Below are 22108 nucleotides of genomic sequence, written 5' to 3' on the forward strand. Positions count from 1 at the left end.
ATAGTAAAATATCTGCCATACACTGTAACAAATAGCTTAATCTCTAGAGCGGTTCTGCAACCTACAACAATTCATGATTAAACATGTAGGCCCTGTCCTGTATACATTAAAACATTATATAACAGTGCAGATACTATAAAACGACAGCTGCCATATAGGACTGTCTTTAAGGCTATACATTTTCTATTGCTATGCTAAAATGTCACAAAGTTGGAGTCACTTCTGAAATGCATGTAGATGATCAGCCCAGTCTCTAAACAATGTACCAAAAAACAACAAATACAAAGCAAAATAGGCCCCTGTAGAATCCATAAACCTTGCGAGTTCCTGCTGTCTAGAAGGGAGCATAGAGTTAAATGTAGGAGCGTCTGTCAGACGTCCCACCCTCTGAGGAAGGGACGGGGTTAGGGGGTCTGCCTGAGCCTGCCCACAGCAAATGTCTTCTGTGTGAACTTGTGTAGCTGTTAGATAGTCCTAGTCCTCTCTGACAGCTGACTTCTCCTTTGGCTTTTCTGCTTGTTGGTGTTCTGAAGGTAAGACTGAGTATCCTCCTCAAAGACTTGCTGTGACTTAACCAGTAAGGACTTCTCAACTAATGTTGCATTGGAAACGTTGTGCACTGTTTTGAGTTGCTGTGATACTTGAACTATGTGATAGTATTTCAGAGTGTTTACCTGAACGACAGTGATTGGAGGCTTTGCTGTGGTTATATTCAAGTTGTGCAGGAAATTAATTGTTTTTTGCTTGACCACACCTTGAAAGTTAAAATATATCATGGTGCAAAAGTGAAAGATTTTTTTTTTCGGTGCAAACTTTGAAATGAGTAAATATTTCTTCTGAAACTCTATTGTCAATATAATATTTAGTTTAACAGAATATAGAAAAGTTATAATCAAACAATTTCTGTACCTTTTCATTAATGGAAAAGCTGTGCAAAAGTATACAGACAGCAGAGGAACTAGTTCTGGAATTCTATATTAGAACAGCACAATGTTACACAAGTATTGTTGCCACATAGTTACTTGGAGGGGTGGTGGAGGGGATGGGGCTCGACAAAGCCTGAGAGAGAGTGGGGGGGGGGGACAAACACCACTGTAAATACAACCCATATTTATGTTCATTTATTCTTCCTTTTGTACTTTATTTGCACATTGTTATAACATTGTATATAGCATAATGTGACATTCGAAATGTATCTATTCCTTCAAACTTTTGTGAGTGTAAAGTTTACTGTTCATTTTTTATTGTTTATTTCCCTTTTGTTAATGATCTATTTCACTTTCTTTGGCAATGTAAACATATGTTTCCCATGGCAATAGAGCCCTTTCAATTTAATTGAGACACAGAGAGAGAAGGGGAGAGAGAGAGATCTTAGTAAGACAAAAATAATGGTGTTCCAAAAAAGGTCCAGTTGCCAGGACCACGAATACAAATTCCATCTAGACACCGTTGCCCTAGAGCACACAAAAACCTATACATACCTTGGTCTAGACATCAGCGCCATAGGTAACTTCCACAAAGCTGTGAATGATCTGAAAGACAAGGCAAGAAGGGCCTTCTATGCCATTAAAAGGAACATAAAATTCAGCATACCAATACCAAATATTTCAATCAGTTATAGAACCCAATGCCATTTATGGTCTGGGGTCCGCTCACCAACACAAATTTCACTAAAGGGGAGAAACACCAATTTGAGACTGCATACAGTATTCTGCAAAAATATTCTCAGTGTACAACATAAAACACCAAATAATGCATGCGGAGCAGATACCCACTAATTATCAAAATCAAGAAAAGAGCTGTTCAATTCTACAACCACCTAAAAGGAAGCGATTCCCAAACCTTCCATAACAAAGCCATCACCTACAGAGAGATGAACCTGGAGAAGAGCCCCCTAAGCAAGCTGGTCCTGGGGCTCTGTTTACAAACACAAACAGACCCCATAGAGCCCCAGGACAGCAGCACAATTAGACCCAACCAAATCATGAGAAAACAAAAAGAGAATTACTTGACACATTGGAAAGAATTAACAAAAAAACAGAGCAAACTAGAATGCTACTTGGCCCTAAACAGAGAATACACAGTGGCAGAATACCTGACCACTATGACTGACCCAAAATTAAGGAAAGCTTTGACTATGTACAGACTCAGTGAGCATAGCCTTGCTATTGAGAAAGGCCACCGTAGGCAGACATGGCTCTCAAGAGAAGACAGGCTATGTTAAACCCAATTTTGATAAACTCCCATATCTACTGGGTGAAATTCCACAGTGTACCATCACAGCAGCACGATGTGTGACCTGTTGCCACAAGAAAAGGGCAACCAGTGAAGAACAAACATCATTGTAAATACTGTACAACCCATATTTATGTTTATCTAATTTCCATTTTATACTTTTTGCACATCGCTACAACACTGTATACAGACATAAAATGACATTTGAAATGTCTTTGTTCTTTTGGAACTTCTGTGAGTGTAATGTTTTCTGTTTATTTTACTTTTGTTTATTATCTACTTCCCTTGCTTTGGCAATGTTAACATATGTTTCCCATGCCAATAAAGCCCTTGAATTGAGAGAGAGAGAGATAAAGAAAGAGAGAGAGGAGCAATCTCCACACAGATCCCTCCCTCCCTCCACTCCCAATTACTTCCATCAACAGGAATGCACGTTACCATGACAATACCCACCAGCTGTTTAGGCTCTTTGTGAGATCCTGCAGATGTCTGTTCTGATGGACTCTGGGTTTGACAAACTCAGACAGAAAGGCTGACATAACACACTCTCTGCCCATTGTTCTGCCTGAGAATTACTGCAACTTTGAACACAAATAAATACCTTTAAAACAAAGAAAAGTGACAACCATTTATTCTAAATTGCCTTTTTTTTTGTACAAGAATATAACTATTAGGATATTAGTCAATCTTTCATTTTTTTCCATCATGTATTGAAGTTGTCAGCTTTTCAGGAAAAGCACAATTCACCCGTTGAGAAATCAAAGCTGGCTTATAGGATCTATTTGTCTTTTTTCAGTTTAGCAGTGAACTGAGTGAAGTATTCAGGTTTGAGTTAACGACTAAAGAATGACAAACTGTTTATGCAATGGAATGTTTTCTTTCTTCACATATCCTCTTGCCTTTTGATGAAAACAAATACTTTATTTAACTGTCTTTCACTTAGTATGAGAGGAAGTCACATTTCCCTAAATAAAAATAGTTGTTTGGTTCGATGTGCTGAATGGTAGCTATTGTTGTGCAGAGTTTAAAGTTTAAACTAGGTCAAGAAAGAGAGAAAGGACTGTGGATATTTTGGATTGGCTGCATGGCAACCCTAAGAAAGCTCTAATCCTGGACAGGAAGGAAGCTATTGTGCTCATGCCATCTCTTCACCAACAGTCTGACGTGGAAATGGAAAACATTTTAACCCCTGAGTCAGCATAAGCAAAAAAACAGCGGAATTAACCATAGAGTGTTAGCTAGACTAAGAATGCCAGATCTCACTCCTTCAACCACTAAGCAAATGTACAAAATCACAAGGGGATGGAAACAAGAGGATGGGTGTGTGAGAGAGACTCAGAGGAGGAGATGTACGGTTCCTAAGGTGGAAGGAAGCCGGAGCGTATTGCCTAGCGACACTCCTCCGGCTCCGTGCCAGCCAGCGAGACGAGGGTCTTGAAGGCCTGTATCCAGTGTTGCAGACTGACTAGCCCACTGTAGATGACAAAAGAGCTTTTTGTGTTACATAGTAAATGACTAACAGACTGTATACCACACCAGGTCAGACTTTAGAGTGAAATATATTGGATGCACATATTAAAAAATAAATAAAAACCTTTAGAGCAAACTTTATACTCAATACGAACTCAAACACCTGATTGGCACAGATTTTGTATTAGTTACAGCTTGTGGTAAATTGTTAAATTATTTAACTAGAGGATTATGAAACTGTTGGTGTTTTTTTATGTGAGACAGGTGTGTGTTTAGGGCCAGTAGACCAACTGAGAGGATTTAAGTCCAGAGAGAATGACAGAGAAAGGATTTAACACACATTTAAATTATAGGACTCAGGAATTCCATTCAGATATGTATCTTAGTCACATGTTTCAACCCACTGCTTTAAGGTTAACCCCCTGAGAAAGAGAGATGTGATGGTGGGATAGGGATGATTTAAACGGGTCAGGTAACTAAGTCTTAACTTGGGTTACATGGACTCCATATATCAGTCCTTGACTTTTCTCCCTCTCTCCTTTGTGTAGCTTAGAGGTCCCATGCATTAGGAATAGACCATGGGTGTCAATAGAAAACCTTTTCAAAACGTCTATTGTTTTCCCCTCCTGAGATTTTTTCCCCTCCTGAGATTTTCCCCTCCTGAGATTTTCCCCTCCTGAGATTTTCTCCTCCTGAGATTGGCTCCTCCTGAGATTGGCTCCTCCTGAGATTGGCTCCTCCTGAGATTGGCTCCTTCTGAGATTGGCTCCTCCTGAGATTGGCCCCTCCTGAGATTTGCCCCTCCCGAGATCCCCCCTCCTAAGATTTGCCCCTCCTAAGATTTGCCCCTCCTAAGATTTTTCCCCTCCTGAGATTTTCCCCTCCTGAGATTGGCTCCTCCTGAGATTTGCCCCTCCTGAGATTTGCCCCTCCTGAGATTTGCCCCTCCTGAGATCCCCCCCTCCTAAGATTTTTCCCCTCCTGAGATTTGCCCCTCCTGAGATTTGCCCCTCCTAAGATTTGCCCCTCCTGAGATTTGCCCCTCCTGAGATTTGCCCCTCCTGAGATTGGCCCCTCCTGAGATTTTCCCCTCCTGAGATTTGCCCCTCCTGAGATTTGCCCCTCCTGAGATTTTCCCCTCCTGAGATCTCCCCTCCTAAGATTTTTCCCCTCCTGAGATCTCCCCTCCTGAGATTTGCTCCTCCTGAGATTTTTTTCCTCGGATGGAGGAAAAAAATCCTTTGATTTGTTGTCGAAGGTGTCATTTCAAGCATGGTAGAAGATGGATTACATGTACATATCTTGCTATTCAAAGAACAACAACATAAAGATAGGGATATACATTATGAAAATACCTGAAGGTTCTGGAATTGGTTCTCAACATTTGACATATTGTGAGGATTGCAGTAAAGGTTAGTAAATGGAATGGACAGGTGTGTCTTGTGAAAAGTTCCATACCACCTGTTACCTGTACGCATCATGTGTCTAGTTAGGCCTAGTTGTCCAGAGAAATACCACTCATTCAGAAAATATTTTGTTAGCTTAATTCTCAAGACTAACACTAACACTAGATTTATTTAATTTAATCTATTTCTTAGAAATGTTTTATATTTTATTTCTAAGTAAGTGCATGAGTTCAAAAGTGCGTTGAGTCTTTGAGAGAGACTTTTCCAGTGTTTTTCAAAATGTACATTTACTGCCGGTAAATGTTTGTCTATTTACCATGCTGAGGTTCTCCTCTGACTGACATGCACAGAGGCTGAGCCCCTAGTCCCCCTATAGCCACCTGGCTTCTTTTCCAAGACATTTAACCACCGGTTATATCACCCTGGAGAAGAAGAAAGAATTCCCTAATCCTGCAGCCTTTAAAGCTTCTTTGAAAACCGTTGAGATCTGCTGTTTCCCTCCCAGTTTAGTTTACGCCCCAACCCAACAAACCTCTAAATGAAATAGCTGCTGAAAAGGCCTCTTTATACCTCTGTTTCCTATACCTCTACCCTGTTTGATTATGAACATCGCTTTCCAAAGAAAATAAATTGTTTTGCTGTTACGTCAGTCATCCTCCCACTGAACTGAAAACAAGACTAAGTATAAATATGTTGAAATATCATTAGATAGGAAGTTTGGCAACACAGTACAACCTCCAAGCTAAATATAGACATTTCTTGAAGCTGGTAGCAGTGTTTTTGTTTTCAGTGAAGGTTGTCACATCTGTAGCTTCCTTTCAGATACTACCTAGCTATATGTTTGTTAGAGATGGATGTCCAAGTTCTAAGTGAAAAAAACCACTCCATTTTTTTTCATTTTTCAAAGCAGAGAACCTTCCTTGTGCACAGTATTGGAAGAAGTCATCCTCTGCAACTTCTGCCAGAGTCACTGCATTTTTCCACATCCAGAGTTCCCGACCAAGCAAAGGTCACTCATACATTGCCAGAAGTATGCGGACACCTGCTTGTCGAACATCTAATTACAATATCATGGGCGTTAATATGGACTTGGTCCCCCCTTTTGCTGCTATAACAGCCTCCACTCTTCTGGTAGGCTTTCCACTAGATGTTGGAACATTGCTGCCGGGACTTGCTTCCATTCAGCCACAAGAGCATTAGTGAGGCCGGGCACTGATGTTGAGCGATTAGGGCTGGCTTGCAGTCTGTCTTCCAATTCATCTCAAAGGTGGTTGAAGGGGTTGAGGTCAGGGCTCTGTACAGGCCAGTCAAGTTCTTCCACATGTCTGTATGGACTTTGCTTTGTGCACGGCGACATTGTGATGCTGAATGTCATTGTATGCTGTAAGGTTAAGATTTCCCTTCACTGGAACTAAGGGGCCTAGCCCGAACAAATGAAAAACAGCCCCAGCCCATTATTCCTCCTACACCAGACTTTACAGTTGGCACTATGCATTGGGGCAGGTAGCATTCTCCTGGCATCCACCAAACCCAGATTCGTCCGTCAGACTGCCAAATGGTGAAGCGTGATTCGTCACTCCAGAGAACACGTTTCCACTGCAGAGTCCAATTGCGGCGAGCTTTACATCACTCCAGCCGACGCTTGGCTTGTGTGCGGCTGCTCGGCCATGGAAACCCATTTCATGAAGCTCCCGGCGAACAGTTCTTGTGCTGACGTTGCTTCCAGAGGCAGTTTGGAACTTGGTAGTGAGTTTTGTAACCAGGATAGACAATTTTTACTCGCTACTTGCTTAAGCACTCCGCAGTCGTGTCAGACTAGACAGGAAGGGAAGCATATAGAACAGGTATGATGGGACAAGACAGGAAGGGAAGCATATAGAACAGGTGTAAGGGGACTAGACAGGAAGGGAAGCATATAGAACAGGTATAATGGGACTAGACAGGAAGGGAAGCATATAGAACAGGTGTGATGGGACTAGACAGGAAGGGAAGCATATAGAACAGGTGTGATGGGACTAGACAGGAAGGGAAGCATATAGAACAGGTGTGATGGGACTAGACAGGAAGGGAAGCATATAGAACAGGTGTGATGGGACTAGACAGGAAGGGAAGCATATAGAACAGGTGTAATGGGACTAGACAGGAAGGGAAGCATATAGAACAGGTGTGATGGGACTAGACAGGAAGGGAAGCATATAGAACAGGTGTGATGGGACTAGACAGGAAGGGAAGCATATAGAACAGGTGTGATGGGACTAGACAGGAAGGGAAGCATATAGAACAGGTGTGATGGGACTAGACAGGAAGGGAAGCATATAGAACAGGTGTACTGGGACTAAACAGGAAGGGAAGCATATAGAACAGGTGTGATGGGACTAGACAGGAAGGGAAGCATATAGAACAGGTGTGATGGGACTAGACAGGAAGGGAAGCATATAGAACAGGTGTGATGGGACTAGACAGGAAGGGAAGCATATAGAACAGGTGTGATGGGACTAGACAGGAAGGGAAGCATATAGAACAGGTGTAATGGGACTAGACAGGAAGGGAAGCATATAGAACAGGTGTGATGGGACTAGACAGGAAGGGAAGCATATAGAACAGGTGTGATGGGACTAGACAGGAAGGGAAGCATATAGAACAGGTGTGATGGGACTAGACAGGAAGGGAAGCATATAGAACAGGTGTAACATATGAGGCAGGGGCCACGTACGAAGCCCCAGACCTGGGAAAAATGTCCTGCTGCTCTTTAATACCATAGACAAATGAGCCAGCGTGGAGAGGGAACATCCCACTGGCCACAAACTGGTTGAATCAACGTTGTTCCAACGTAATTTGTCAGCATAATGTGACGTGGAATCTACGTGGAGAATACATTGGATTTGAAAAAAGTCAAATCGAATGTTGTTTTGAGGGTTAAGTTTTTGTTTTGAGGTGAAATGTCAACCACAGGATTGTGTCATCAAGGTAACCAATTTTCAACATAGACAAACCTTGTATTAAATATGTTTTTACCTTTTGAAACAATGTCAGAAGTTCAACGTTATATCCACTATCCAAAAAAACTGAACAATAGACTGGGCAGCACCTCCTACTGGAGAGTTGATCTATCTACAGCACCTCCTACTGGAGAGTTGATCTATCTACAGCACCTCCTACTGGAGAGTTGATCTATCTACAGCACCTCCTACTGGAGAGTTGATCTACCTACAGCACCTCCTACTGGAGAGTTGATCTATCTACAGCACCTCCTACTGGAGAGTTGATCTACCTACAGCACCTCCTACTGGAGAGTTGATCTATCTACAGCACCTCCTACTGGAGAGTTGATCTATCTACATTACAGCACCTCCTACTGGAGAGTTGATCTATCTACAGCACTTCCTACCGGAGAGTTGATCTATCTACAGCACCTCCTACTGGAGAGTTGATCTATCTACAGCACCTCCTACTGGAGAGTTGATCTACCTACAGCACCTCCTACTGGAGAGTTGATCTATCTACAGCACTTCCTACCGGAGAGTTGATCTACCTACATTACAGCACCTCCTACTGGAGAGTTGATCTATCTACAGCACTTCCTACCGGAGAGTTGATCTACCTACAGCATCTCCTACTGGAGAGTTGATATATCTACATTACAGCACCTCCTACTGGAGAGTTGATCTACCTACAGCACCTCCTACAGGAGAGTTGATCTATCTACATTACAGCACCTCCTACAGGAGAGTTGATCTACCTACAGCACCTCCTACTGGGGAGTTGATTTACCTACAGCACCTCCTACTGGAGAGTTGATGTATCTACAGCTACCCTTTGGTCTTCCATCCAGGGTTTTACCAAGCCCAGCTTAGCTATGATAGTTGTCAATGACTACTACCAATGTGCTATGATCAGAGAGCTCTAAGTAACTAAATAGATTCACCGTTGCTATCAAAGTCATTCCAAAGGGTAGGTTTAACCCCTGTAAGTCTAAGTGGTTGGAGAATTGTTTTAAGGTGGTCATACTATGGATCATTTAGCTATTTGATTTGGAATTTTTGGTATTAAAAAAAAATATATATAAAAAAAATGACTTGAGAATATATTGAATATGGCCTTTACTACTAAAGCCCAGAGAACTGCATTGGCAGATTCATGAATGACAAAAAAGGCAGTCAAAACATAAATCATAAGAAACAAGGTTTTGAAGTGTCCGTCCTAAATCTCGGAGATATATATATATATATATATATTTTTGGAAGGCTACTCGAAACATTCGATCCAAGTTAAACAATTTAAAGGCAATGATACCAAATACTAATTGAGTGTATGTAAACTTCTGACCCACTGGGAATGTGATGAAAGAAATAAAAGCTGAAATAAATCCTTCTCTCTACTATTATTCTGACATTTCACATTCTTAAAATAAAGAAGTGATCCTAACTGACATTAGACAGGGAATTTTTACTCTGATTAAATGTCAGGAATTGTGAAAAACTGAGTTTAAATGTATTTGGCTAAGGTGTATGTAAACTTCTGACTTCAACTGTAGATGCCAACTAAACCAAAAATCCGACATAGTTTTTCCATTGGAATGGGTGAAAGCATAACACATTGGGAATTCAACAAACTTCTGACTGTCTTTTGGAGAATGTGAAAATAGTTTGGAATCTCATTGATCAATATCAATATTTTTGAGTGGGTGAGTAATGGTTGAAATGTCTGAACCAAATATTACCCACATTTCCAAAAATGGGAAATGCCTGTCCTTAATACGAATGGGGCGAGGAAACCTAATGGGTCAGAAACAGAGCTGACAGTTGAGAGAATACCTCTTCTTGTAAGGGGTCTGTTCTTGACAGAGACTCGGAAGGTAAACGCATAACTTTCAATGTTCCATCGGATTCCAAGTGCTCTTTCAACAGGCAGCTTTTCTTTTAGTCTACACTAAAACAAATCTCAAGTAGACCTCATATGTAATACTGTAGACTACTAGCACTAGAGTACATTCAACATGACTTTTCTAAGTCTCACGTACCCTAGAGAGGTGAACTAGACTGAATTCAGCTCCGGTGATGGAATTGAAGACAGTCATTTGAGCTAACCACAAAGAATGTGAACATAGCTATCTCCCTATAATCAGACAGGACAGTGAACGGTTTGTCTGGAACCAAAACGCTACCCATGAGCCTTTGTGATTCTTGGAGTAACATCTTGTTTTTGTCCCTGCATGACTTGTTTGACCACGCCTGAGTAAATGTCTGGACTGTGTCTGGCCCGTACACTTTGTACACCGTGTACAGAAATACAGCACATAGTGCTGCTCTAGACAGGCGGTAAACTGGAAAGGTGTAAGACCTCAAATGCACCTCGTTATCAACCAAACGTCATTTGAATTGAATGTGTGTAATGTGTATTAAAATGTTCCTCTTTGTGTCTCTCCTTAGACTGAACGATGAGGGTGTGGATTGTTTTCCTCCTGTGCCTAGCTGGCCAGGCATTCACCGCCTCCATTGTAAGTGTCCCTTTGATGTGTGTGTGTGTGTGTGTGTGAGTGAGAGAGTGAGTGAGTGAGTGAGTAAGTGAGTGAGTGAGTGAGTGAGTGAATGACTGACTGAGTGAGTGAGTGAATGAGTGATTGTGTTTGTGTGTGTGTGTGGCAAACAATCATAATAACACCATCGTCTTAACCATTTCAGACCGAGGAGGAGCCCATCATTGATGACGTCGGTGAGGAGGTAAGATCATTGACTTGTTGACAGATTTCTATGGACAGGTGTGCTTAGGGGGAAAACAACATCACACAACTTGAACATACCCACTGGCCACACACTGGTTTAATCAACGTTGTTTCCACATCATTTCAATGAAATTACGTTGAACCAACATGGAATGGACGTGGAATTTACGTCTGTGTCCAGTGAGAAGACACTTTCACAGGTGGGATTAAATTAGCAATAGTGTCGTGTAGGAATCAAAACACAGCCAAATGAAAAACATTTAGCAATATACGAATCAAAACACAGCCAGACGAAAAACATTTAGCAATATACGAATCAAAACACAGCCAGATGTAAAACATTTAGCGATCCAGGGATCAAAACACAGCCAGATGAAAATCATTTGCAATATAGGAATCAAAACACAGCCAGATGTAAAACATTTGCTATATAGGAATCAAAACACAGCCAGATGTAAAACATTTGCAATATAGGAATCAAAACACAGCCAGATGTAAAACATTTGCAATATAGGAATCAAAACACAGCCAGATGTAAAACATTTGCAATATAGGAATCAAAACACAGCCAGATGTAAAACATTGACAATAGATTTATTCTTTACTCTCTCTGTGTCGCTTTTGACAAGTTAACAAACTAAACCAACAGTACAACTTTGACTGAAATAATTTAATCTCAAACATTTTGTGACAGAGGATTTTCCCCTTAAATGTTGACCGTTTTCTGTAATGTAGCTTGAGACAGAGTGAGCAGAATCCCACAGGTTATAAATACAGTGGACAGGAAACCATGACGTTTTAATGGCTTCACCACATGTGGGTCAGGCTCTATCCATCCCATCCAGCTGCAGGCTGCTAGACCTCTCTCTAGACCTGTCTGAAGTACACTTTATTCTGCCGTGCCGCTTGATAACTAAAGACACTTAGCTACAGCTTCCTTTTCTGGTACTAAAATTGTGCGACCAATTTATGAGCATTGCCCATAGCTTATATAGAATACTGTCATCTTTGATATGGTATATATTCACTTTAAATGTGTTGATTCCAACTGTACTATGTCTCTATTGACGGCTCCATGGTGTGATTGGTTTGTCTCAGGCACAGCCAGAGGTGGGGGTCAACCCAGTGCAGGTAGAGACTGGAGACTTTGACGAGGCCATCGATGTCGAGGAGGAGGAGGAGGTCACCGCTGAGAGTGAGGAATAGTCATTGTAATCGCTAATCACTACTGTCGCTCGACAGACGTTGTGAGAAAACAATACCTAATCCCCAATGCCTTCTGTGAAGGGAAGCTTATATAAAGTCCTAGTTTACCACATATTACAATGATAATTGGGAACATTCACCAAGCTAACAGTGTGCATGGCTACAGTAATGTATAGCTATTATTGTAACGTTAAACACACAATAGCTACTACAGGGTTCCCCAACTGGTGGCCCAGAGGCCAAATTTGGCCCGAGGGGGGTTTTATTTGGACCCCCAAGTTATCTGAGTGAAGAAAAAATATGTTGGTTTTTTTTCATTTTTATTGTTGGACATAAAAGACTGTAAAAACAGCAGCAAATCAGCTCCAATTGATTTTAACTTTGTAAATCTGTTCCAAACAATTCCCATGCATAATAGAGAGACATATGATCTTATACAAATGTAAGCAAGGTTTGAAATGATTATGTTTTAGTCAAATATTATATCTGTTTGGGCTTCTTGTGGTCAATTTACGGTCTACCCATTTTTTTGTAATTATATATCCGGCCCCCTGATCATCCACTCAAGAAAAACTCTGAATCTAGTTGATGATCCTTGGGCTGGTATATCTTTTAGGCTGCTTAGGTTTAGTAGAGGTATGACAACATCAATCAAATGAAGCTGTATGTCGGTGCTCCTTTGCAGCAGCTGTGTTGTGAGATGTTGGCTAGATGGTAGAGAGAGAGAGAGGAGGGGAGAGGGGACACGTTGGTAATGACAGAGTGCTTCTGTCTCAACAAAGAGACCTATCATCATGTGTTCCACCCAATGGTTCCAGTAAGCTTCTTGGAAACGGAAAATAAACCCTTCTCCTAATTGGTAGGGGCGCCGCCACACTCCTTCTCCGCTAACTACCGCCAGGAATATCTGTCTGTTGAATAACTTAGCGGTAAATTCAAGGGCAAAAGAACACTTCCGATATGTTCCATTTTTTATGTTCCAGAATGTTTGAACAATTTGTTTCCGATTCCTTCGTAGACCCCTGCTTGAACCACCACTGCAAGAAGGGAAAGGTGTGTGAGGTGGATGAGGAAAATACCCCCATGTGTGTCTGCCAGGACCCAACTACCTGCTCTTCTGCCATTGGAGAGTTTGAGCATGTGAGCTATCATCATATAAATCATATTCTAATCTGTTCAGACCAACATCAAGTAGACCTAGATGTTTCATATTTAACACTGTTCCTAATAGAACCTTGAGCTGTACAATAATGCTACTACTTATTTGCATCGTTGGCTCATTCTTGATATACTGTAATTTCTGACTATATCTGATTCATGAATATAATCTGTGTATTATAGGTTTGCGCCACCGACAACACAACCTACGACTCTTCCTGCCACTTCTTTGCCCAGAAGTGCAGTCTGGAGGGAACCAAGAAGGGCCACAAGCTGCACCTAGACTACATCGGGCCATGCAAATGTGAGCTATGCTTTATAGTTACAAACATTCATGGATTGAATTGTATTAAATTCATTTCAATTCAACGAATTTTATCCTCACAGGGACCATTTGAGAACGTTTTAATACAACCATTCAATTCAGTGCAAAAAAAGTTCACCTTTTTGAGAATCCCCCAGAGACATATTTTTCCTCTGAGACTCCGTTCCCAGTGTGATTGGTTATGCTGTGATTGGTTATGCTGTCTTAGAGCTGAAGCCCTGCTGAAAGCTTCCCCAGGGGAATGATTGATGGGCTGAAATAGAGGGATTTTGCCTTAAGGAACCTAACACTTAGAGTGGAGGGCAAGCTGTGACATGCTCACTGCATCGCTGGCCTTCTCAAACTACCGCTGAATCTGCAGCTAAATGTCTGTTATTAAACAGAATCAAACCCATGTGTCTCCCACTGTTGGTGATGAGTACCTTAGGACTGAAGGGCACAGGTGGACACGATGTTGTTGCACGTTGTGGACGCAAACATTTTTAAAGAAAACGTTTTAAAAACTAATGGCCTCTAAATGTCAGGTACAGTATTCAACCAAGGGATTAGACAAAAAAGGTACAACATCGTTGCCTATGGGGCTGTGCTCATCAACCGTACATTTCAATGGACACAAAGGTCACATTTTGTGTGAGTTGTAGGTTTTATGTTCTATGACAAAGGGCTTGACCATAATTGTTTGAAAAATAGGATTGGAGATTTTGACTTGAACGTCCTACTTGCACAACAACTTTCTGACTATGACTTACTTGACTTAATTAAGTGAAACTCTTTGGCTCCTTGGGGACCATAGGTCATTAAACAAACCTTCTCCAATTGTTCCTGGGTCTTCTCTGTTTGTTTTTTTCTCTCTGACCCTACCTAATGTTTCTTCCTGTGTGTCTCTCTCCAGTCACTGAGCCCTGTGTGGACAGAATAGCTCTGACGTATAACTCCTTCTCCTTCTTGTTTATTCTCCAGTCATCGAGGCCTGCATGGATGCTGAGCTGAATGAGTTCCCCCTGCGTATGAGGGACTGGCTGAAGAACGTTCTGGTCACCTTGTACGAGCGCGATGAGGAGAACAACCTGCTGACTGAGAAGCAGAAGCTCAGAGTAAGTCCACTTAGCCACTATATATGCACTGCACAGAACCCATTTACTAGACAGAAGCCATTTACTGCACACAACCCATTTACTGCACACAACCCATTTACTGCACACAACCCATTTACTACACACAACCCATTTACTACACACAACCCATTTACTACACACAACCCATTTACTGCACACAACCCATTTACTACACACAACCCATTTACTGCACACAACCCATTTACTGCACACAACCCATTTACTACACACAACCCATTTACTGCACACAACCCATTTACTGCACACAACCCATTTACTGCACACAACCCATTTACTACACACAACCCATTTACTGCACACAACCCATTTACTACACACAACCCATTTACTGCACACAACCCATTTACTACACACAACCCATTTACTGCATGTTTGCCTACTGAGGTTGGGTCAAAATCATTATTAAACACAGCACAGAACCAATTAATTTTGCTTACGTTCCTTTACCGAACTCTGCGGATGGGTCGAAAATAACGAATAAACCAAAATATGATTATAGGATTTGACATTCTGCTCTCACTATGAAGTCGACTCCTTTTGTGCATCCAATCCTACTGGGGATTTATTTATCAGTTTGTTCTATTCAAAGATTATTAGACAAACTAATGTTTGCAAAAAAAAGAAAAAATGTTTTACTTGGCTTGCAGGTGAAGAAGATCTATGAGAATGAGAAGAGACTGCAGGCTGGAGAGCACTCCCTGGACCTGCTGGCCCACGACTTTGACAAGAACTACAACATGTACATTTTCCCCGTCCACTGGCAGTTCGGTCAGCTGGACCAGCACCCCGTCGACGGGTAGGTTGAGGAGAAGAAGAAGAAGAGTTTCCTGTCTTCTGCTTCAGCTGGATTGTTTCAACATCACACAAATACAGGCTTGCTTGGGCCTCCATACCTTTGATTCAACTCTGTACCAGTCAGGACATCAATACTGAGACATTTCTACAATGTCTCAGAAAGGATATTGGCAGCCTGAATGTATTGTTTTATGAACGGAAAAAAACAACTGTCATTGCTACATTGGTGCTGTTCTTACTTTTCTACACTCTAACACTATAGCTTATAAAGCCTTCATAAAGCCTTTATAATAAATCCTTTATGAGGCCTACATAGATGCTTCGTAACAGGTGTTCTGTGGTGTTGTAGGTTCCTGTCCCACACAGAGCTGGCCCCCCTGCGCGCCCCTCTCATCCCCATGGAGCACTGCACCACTCGTTTCTTCGAGCAGTGTGACGCTGACAATGACAAGTACATCGCCCTGGAGGAGTGGGCCAACTGCTTCAGCATCAAGGAGCGTGAGTAGTTTTAAAAACACCTCATAGTTTACACTCATTATTTTACTGCCTCAAAGAAACCAGGAGGACCAAGGCCCTCTTTGGACTATTAAAATGCCTTCATTGTCTGTATCTGAAATGGTACCCTATTCCCTATATAGTGCACTACTTTTGACCAGAGTCCTATGGGCTGCATAGGGCATAGGGTACCATTTCAGACATATCTTCCCGTCCCTCTATTTTACTGTCTGGTTTTGAATTGAAACGGCCATTTCATTATTGCTTGTTAATGGTGTGCTTGTTTTTTTTTTTCAGAGTATGTCGACAAGGACCTTGTCATCTAAGCTCATCAGCTGACCTACAGTCTGAAAACTAGCCTCTATTGGGACGAGGTGCTAAGCTCATCCCTAAATTAATGAAACACAGTAACGGTGCTAACTACAACTAATTAACGACCGACCTACACCACTAAAATTGCTGAAAAAGACATATGCACAGTCTGAACTAACAAATCACAAAACGTGATCATGATGCAACTTTTTTTTTTTTTTGTGCAAATAAATAAGCCTTTTTAACCAGATAGATTAGAGGAAGTAACAGAAAGATGCTTTTTGACGGGAGAAAGATGTAAATGTATGTTGAATGGGTTGTGATAATGGTTGATGTTCACAACATTTATATTGTGTTCACGTGATCAGGGCTTGGATTTAATAACATCAATTAGAACATTCTTTGGAGGAGACAAGTTTTGTAAAAATCTAAAAAATAAAGTTTCTAAATAAATGCTTCTTTCATTTGTTTTTTTCTAAATATTTTAGTTGTTTTGGTGTCCTCACTCGTTTTGTCATCTTCGTTGTTTTGTTTGACTCTTGACTACTGCTTTTAAATGAAGGCCTGACTATCCGCAGACAGAATGGCTTGTGCATCCAATTGTTTTCTGACATAGATTCTGCCACACAACAAGGGGATAGGTGAACTGAAAAATGATTGAGACAATAAAAGGAAATGCTTGTTTCAACTCTACGAGGGAAGAGTCTCGCAGGTTGAGCGTTCTTCTCACGCTTTAGCACGTTTACTGACGTTCTTATACTTTGTGACATCGTGTGACCGCAATAGAACTCTTTTCTCAAAATAAAAGTTACTGAAATGCCCAACACTGTTGCATGCTTTCAGATCTGCATTTCTTCAGTATCCTCACAATGTTGATACATTTCAACTGGAACAAAAGGAAAAACACTGACTTAGAACATTTCGTGGTACATTTAATTAGTTGTCTTTACACATTAGTTACACAAAAGACCTCCGAAGCATCCATATCACAGATATGAAGTACATCATCATGAAGTATCAATTCATTGAAAGAAATGCCACATGTACAGCTGCAGTGCAAGGTATTCTGTACTGCATGGTAGGCTACGCCTTAGTCTTATGAGTTACAGGCTCAGTACACGTCTCAACATCCTGTGATGAGTGTAGTCCTGGCCCTTGAATCCAGTATTTTTTTGTCAAAACATTGGTATACCACAAGGCAAAGGTTTTCTAACCCTCTATTTAAGAGTCTATATTGAAATTTCAAACCAGCACTTTGCATAGGCTTGAAACTACCATATCTAATAACGTTCCTACGAGACCAATAACCTCATGCAGTTGAAATATCCTGTGTGGTTCTGTGGCATGCATGCAATGACTTAAGAGACAAATACTGAACCATAGAATTGCATTGTGTTTGTAAAACCAGCTAGACACCCTGTCCCATTGAACCCATAAGAATAGGTTTGCCAGGAACTGGCTGGTCTAGTTTAGTTTACTTTTCAGAGAAATGAATCTTATGTATCCTCTTAAAAACAGAAAAGAAAGATCAAATGGCCATATTTCCATATTTGGTCAAAAACCAGAACAAGCTCAAAGTTTCCTCTCTGTAGAATCGAAGAGAGGTCCCATGAGAGTCAGGGGAAAGGAGAAGCCTATGGTGCATTACTACAGCACCCTGTTACCATCTCTACCCTTTCAGCCAGACAGTACAGCGAGGCAGGATCTCGGGAACAACTGTAGAGCCTCCTCCACATAGGCTGAGCCACAGGCACCACCCCTTCTTCCACAAGTGGGAAATGTCCTCCCTTCTCTCCAAGACAAACGGAGGAAATAACAGTTGAATACAATGAGATTATTGTTAACAATTTTCAATGTTTTTTGGGGGGGGATGAATAAAGAATGTGAATTAAATAAATACTTTGGCATATTCTTAATTTATCTGACTAGAACTAAATATTTTCGCCTTTATCAAGATGTTGAATTGACCACAGATCACTTGCATCCTCCAGAAAAAAAACAGAATAAATAAATAATTCTTTGTGGAAAATTAAAATATTATCTTTGTTAATGATATTATTAATAGGAAAGGTGGAGTTATCCAAAATTACAACAAATTGATCGCAGATTTACCGCAAGAAAGGGAGGAGGCAAGTGGAAGGGGGAAAAGGTGAGGAACTTGTTTATCTACCCATTATTAAAGACCAAAACTGGCACCAACAAAAAATAGTTATACAAAAAAATATATATCAGCTTTAAACGGACCAAAATGTTGATTGCGCGCTATACAGGATGCAAAATAGTTGCGAAGAGATGTTAGACGTGCCGACTCTGTGTCACATGGTTTATGAACTGATAAGCAAAACCACGCTTGATTCAAAACGACCAGTTTTTCCATTTAAATTATTATTTAAAAAAATGATTGCCAAAAACAGAAAGTTATGTATATGGAACATAATCTCAGCTCTGCAGATTTTGCTACCATAGAGACAGAATCATGAGATTACATATTTTAGTATTGCCCCTGTGTAATTTACTGTTTCAGGTCACATGAACAGGAATGGCTGAAAAATATATGGCACATTGTAACACACTAGGCGTAGTGGGTGCAGAGTCAGGTGCAGGAGGCAGAAAGTTCAGAATAGCGCAAGGGGAAAAGTAATACTCTCCACGAAACTGGGCGTAATCAAACAAATGCCCAAAACAGGTAACTAAACAACACACACTACCACACGTCAACACAGTGGGGGAAATAATCAAGCCCGCACAAAGAGCAGGCGGGCCTACTGGTTTAAATAGCCCAACTCAAAATCTAAACAAGAAACAGGTGAAACAAATCAGACAAAACCAACAGAAAATGGAAAAGGGATCGGTGGCAGCTAGTAGGCCGGTGACGACGACCGCCGAGCGCCACCCAAACAGGAAGAGGAGCCACCTTCGGTAGGAGTCGTGACACACATGGAAATCATTAGACTGATTAGACTGAGGGTGATAGGTGGGATGGACTGAGAGTAGCCGCTGAGGGGTGGGGTTAAGGAGATAGGTGGGATGGACTGAGAGTAGCTGAGGGGTGGGGCTAAGGATATAGGTGGGATGGACTGAGAGTAGCTGAGGGGTGGGGTTAAGGAGATAGGTGGGATGGACTGAGAGTAACCGCCGAGGGGTGAGGTTAAGGAGATAGGTGGGATGGACTGAGAGTAGCTGAGGGGTGGGGTTAAGGAGATAGGTGGGATGGACTGAGAGTAGCTGAGGGGTGGGGTTAAGGAGATAGGTGGGATGGACTGAGAGTAGCTGAGGGGTGGGGTTTAAGGAGATAGGTGGGATGGACTGAGAGTAGCTGAGGGGTGGGGTTAAGGAGATAGGTGGGATGGACTGAGAGTAGCTGAGGGGTGGGGTTAAGGCAGGGGTGTCAAACTCATTCCACGGAGGGCCTAGTGTCTGCAGGTTTTTGGTTTTTCCTTTCAATAAAGCCCTAGACAACCAGGTGTGGGGAGTTCCTAACTAATTAGTGATGTTAATTCATCAATCAAGTACAAGGGAGGAGCGAAAACCCGCAGACACTCGGCCCTCCGTGGAATGAGTTTGACACCTGTGGGTTAAGGAGATAGGTGGGATGGACTGAGAGTAGCTGAGGGGTGGGTTTAAAAGTTCATGTTGTATAATAGTTATGACTAAAAACACGATTTATAATGTGTAAGTACTATCTATCTATCTGGTTTGATTCCAGGCTGTATCATGATTGGGAGTCCCATAGGGCGGCGCACGATTGGCCCAGAGTCGTTTGGCCGGCGTAGGCCGACATTGTAAATAAGAATTAACTGACTGACTTGTTGTAATTAATTAACTGACTTGTTGTAATTATTTAACTGACTTGCCTAGTTAAATAAAGATAAAATAAAGGTAAAATAAAAATAAATCTAGATGTAATGTACACTGAACTAAAATATAAATTCAACTTGTAAAGTCTTGGTCCCATGTTTCATGAGTTGAAATAAAAGATACAAGAAATTTTCCAAACTCACAAAAAGCTTATTTCTCTCCAAAGCTGTGCACAGTGAGAATTTCTTCTTTGCGAAGATAATCCATCCACCTGACAGGTGTGGCATATCAACAAGCTGATTAAACAGCAACCGGCCTCACAACCGAAGACCACGTGTAACCATGCTAGCCCAGGACCTCCACATTCAGCTTCTTCACCTGTGGGATCGTTTGAGGAGGGGTGAGGGTGTAGAGTATTTCTGTCTGTAATAAAGCCATTTTGCAGGGAAAAACTCATTCTGATGGGCCAGGCCTGGCTCCCCAGTGGGTGGGCCTGGCTCCCAAGTGGGTGGGCCTAAGCCCTCCCAGGTCCACCCATGGCTGCTCCCCTGCCCAGTCATGTGAAATCCACAAATTAGGGCCTAAGGAATTTATTTCAATTAAATAATTTCCTTCTATGAACTGTGACTCAGAAAATCTTTGAAATTGTTGCATGTTGCATTTATATTTTTGTTCATTACATATACAAATATCTAATTACTTTATTCTTGCTATGTAACTACTGTATTAAATGAATGTAAAATGTGTGTAGAATGTAAGAACAAAGTTTATTTTTGTCCTCTGAAGAGGGGGGGGGGGGGGGAATGTGTGGATGGGCCCCAAAAAAACGAACAAAATTAACATTGAGAATTAAATAAATGATTTGGCATATTCTTCATTTATCTGACTAGAACAAAATGTTTCTCCTTATCATGATGTTCAACGTTGAATCGACCACAGATAAATTACATCGTTCCTGTGAGATATTGATCATTCACGGGATCAGTGGCGATTTTAGCATGTGAATCTTGATGGGGCAAACATAACCTCAAATAAATTGATGCATGCCAGCAAAGCCACGACACAACACAACACTCAACAATACATTCATTTCACTTTAATGGTGACAAACGGTGCCCACAAACTGCTAAAGGCCAACATAAAGCTCAGTGGCGATTTTAGCATGTAAATCTTGGTGGGGAAAACGCCTACATTTGTTTTTAGGTTCATGCCAGCAAAACCACTACACAACACAACACTAACTAATACATGAATTGCACTATTAGGGTGACAAATGGTGCCCATAAACTGTTAGGGCCTACATAAATCAGTCCAAACACCTTACCACTGCTACACCAGGCTATCAGTGGAGCCTTGTCTGGCAGTGAAACAGTTAATTCAGCCTCATTTACTGCCTTTAAAAAAAACATAGCTGATATGGCTGACTTGCTTAAACAAATGTGGTTTCTACTGACAACTGAGATGTACAAACTATGGCATAAGGGAACGACAAGTGGATAAGAGGCAATCTGTAATTTCGATGAAGACCATTAATGAGCGAGCTAGGAAATGTGCGGGCTATAGGCTACATGTGCACCACCAAGTCAGAACAGTAGGTTAAGTTAGGGGGAAAGGGACCAAACGATTAGGGTTAGAGGCACCTGGGCTACTAACAGCTTACTACACAACATACACTTAGTGTTACTTTTACATTTAAGTCATTTAGCAGACGCTCTTATCCAGAGCGACTTACAAATTGTTACTTTCTTAGCTACAGTATACATATCTCCCTGGCATTAATACATAATTTATGCAGCAGCATACAAGCCATTTTTGGACTCACCTTGTTGTGCTGTGTTCACTTGAACAGGAAGGTGGCCCTGCGGCCCTTCTTTGTGGGCAAATTTTGTCATCAAACTTTGTCATCAAAGTCTGGCATTCTTCGGATGTATGGTACTTTCAAGACAACTTGGAACTCGGAAAGAAACAGGGTCGAATCATGACATCAGTGTTCTTTAGGTCGGAGCTCTAGAAGGAGGCCTGAGTTCCTGACTTGGAATTCCGAGTTGGA

The 22108-nt window shown here is 41.4% G+C and overlaps 1 protein-coding gene across 1 annotated transcript; it reads left to right on the top strand.

Moving 5' to 3' along the window:
- The first annotated feature begins 421 nt into the window (after positions 1-421).
- On the top strand, positions 422-16713 carry sparc (secreted protein, acidic, cysteine-rich (osteonectin)). The gene is made up of 10 exons (XM_055888282.1): positions 422-533; positions 10541-10608; positions 10793-10831; positions 11932-12028; positions 13058-13179; positions 13381-13501; positions 14483-14616; positions 15306-15454; positions 15803-15951; positions 16246-16713. Exons 2-10 carry the CDS (start codon positions 10549-10551, stop codon positions 16272-16274), a joined length of 900 nt encoding a protein of 299 aa, XP_055744257.1. The 5' UTR covers positions 422-533; positions 10541-10548; the 3' UTR covers positions 16275-16713.
- Positions 16714-22108: the final 5395 nt, after the last annotated feature.

This window comes from Salvelinus fontinalis, chromosome 29, assembly GCF_029448725.1.
Source record: "Salvelinus fontinalis isolate EN_2023a chromosome 29, ASM2944872v1, whole genome shotgun sequence".
NCBI classification, from domain to species: Eukaryota; Metazoa; Chordata; class Actinopteri; order Salmoniformes; family Salmonidae; genus Salvelinus; species Salvelinus fontinalis.

What these genes read in the sequence shown, in the direction of transcription:
- sparc (XM_055888282.1), top strand. Translation starts at nt 10,549, where the DNA reads ATGAGGGTGTGGATTGTTTTCCTCCTGTGCCTAGCTGGCCAGGCATTC. An exon ending in GGAGGAGGTCACCGCTGAGA is followed by an intron (nt 12,029 to 13,057) that starts GTGAGGAATAGT and finishes ATTCCTTCGTAG; the next exon opens with ACCCCTGCTTGAACCACCAC. An exon ending in GACCAGCACCCCGTCGACGG is followed by an intron (nt 15,455 to 15,802) that starts GTAGGTTGAGGA and finishes GTGGTGTTGTAG; the next exon opens with GTTCCTGTCCCACACAGAGC.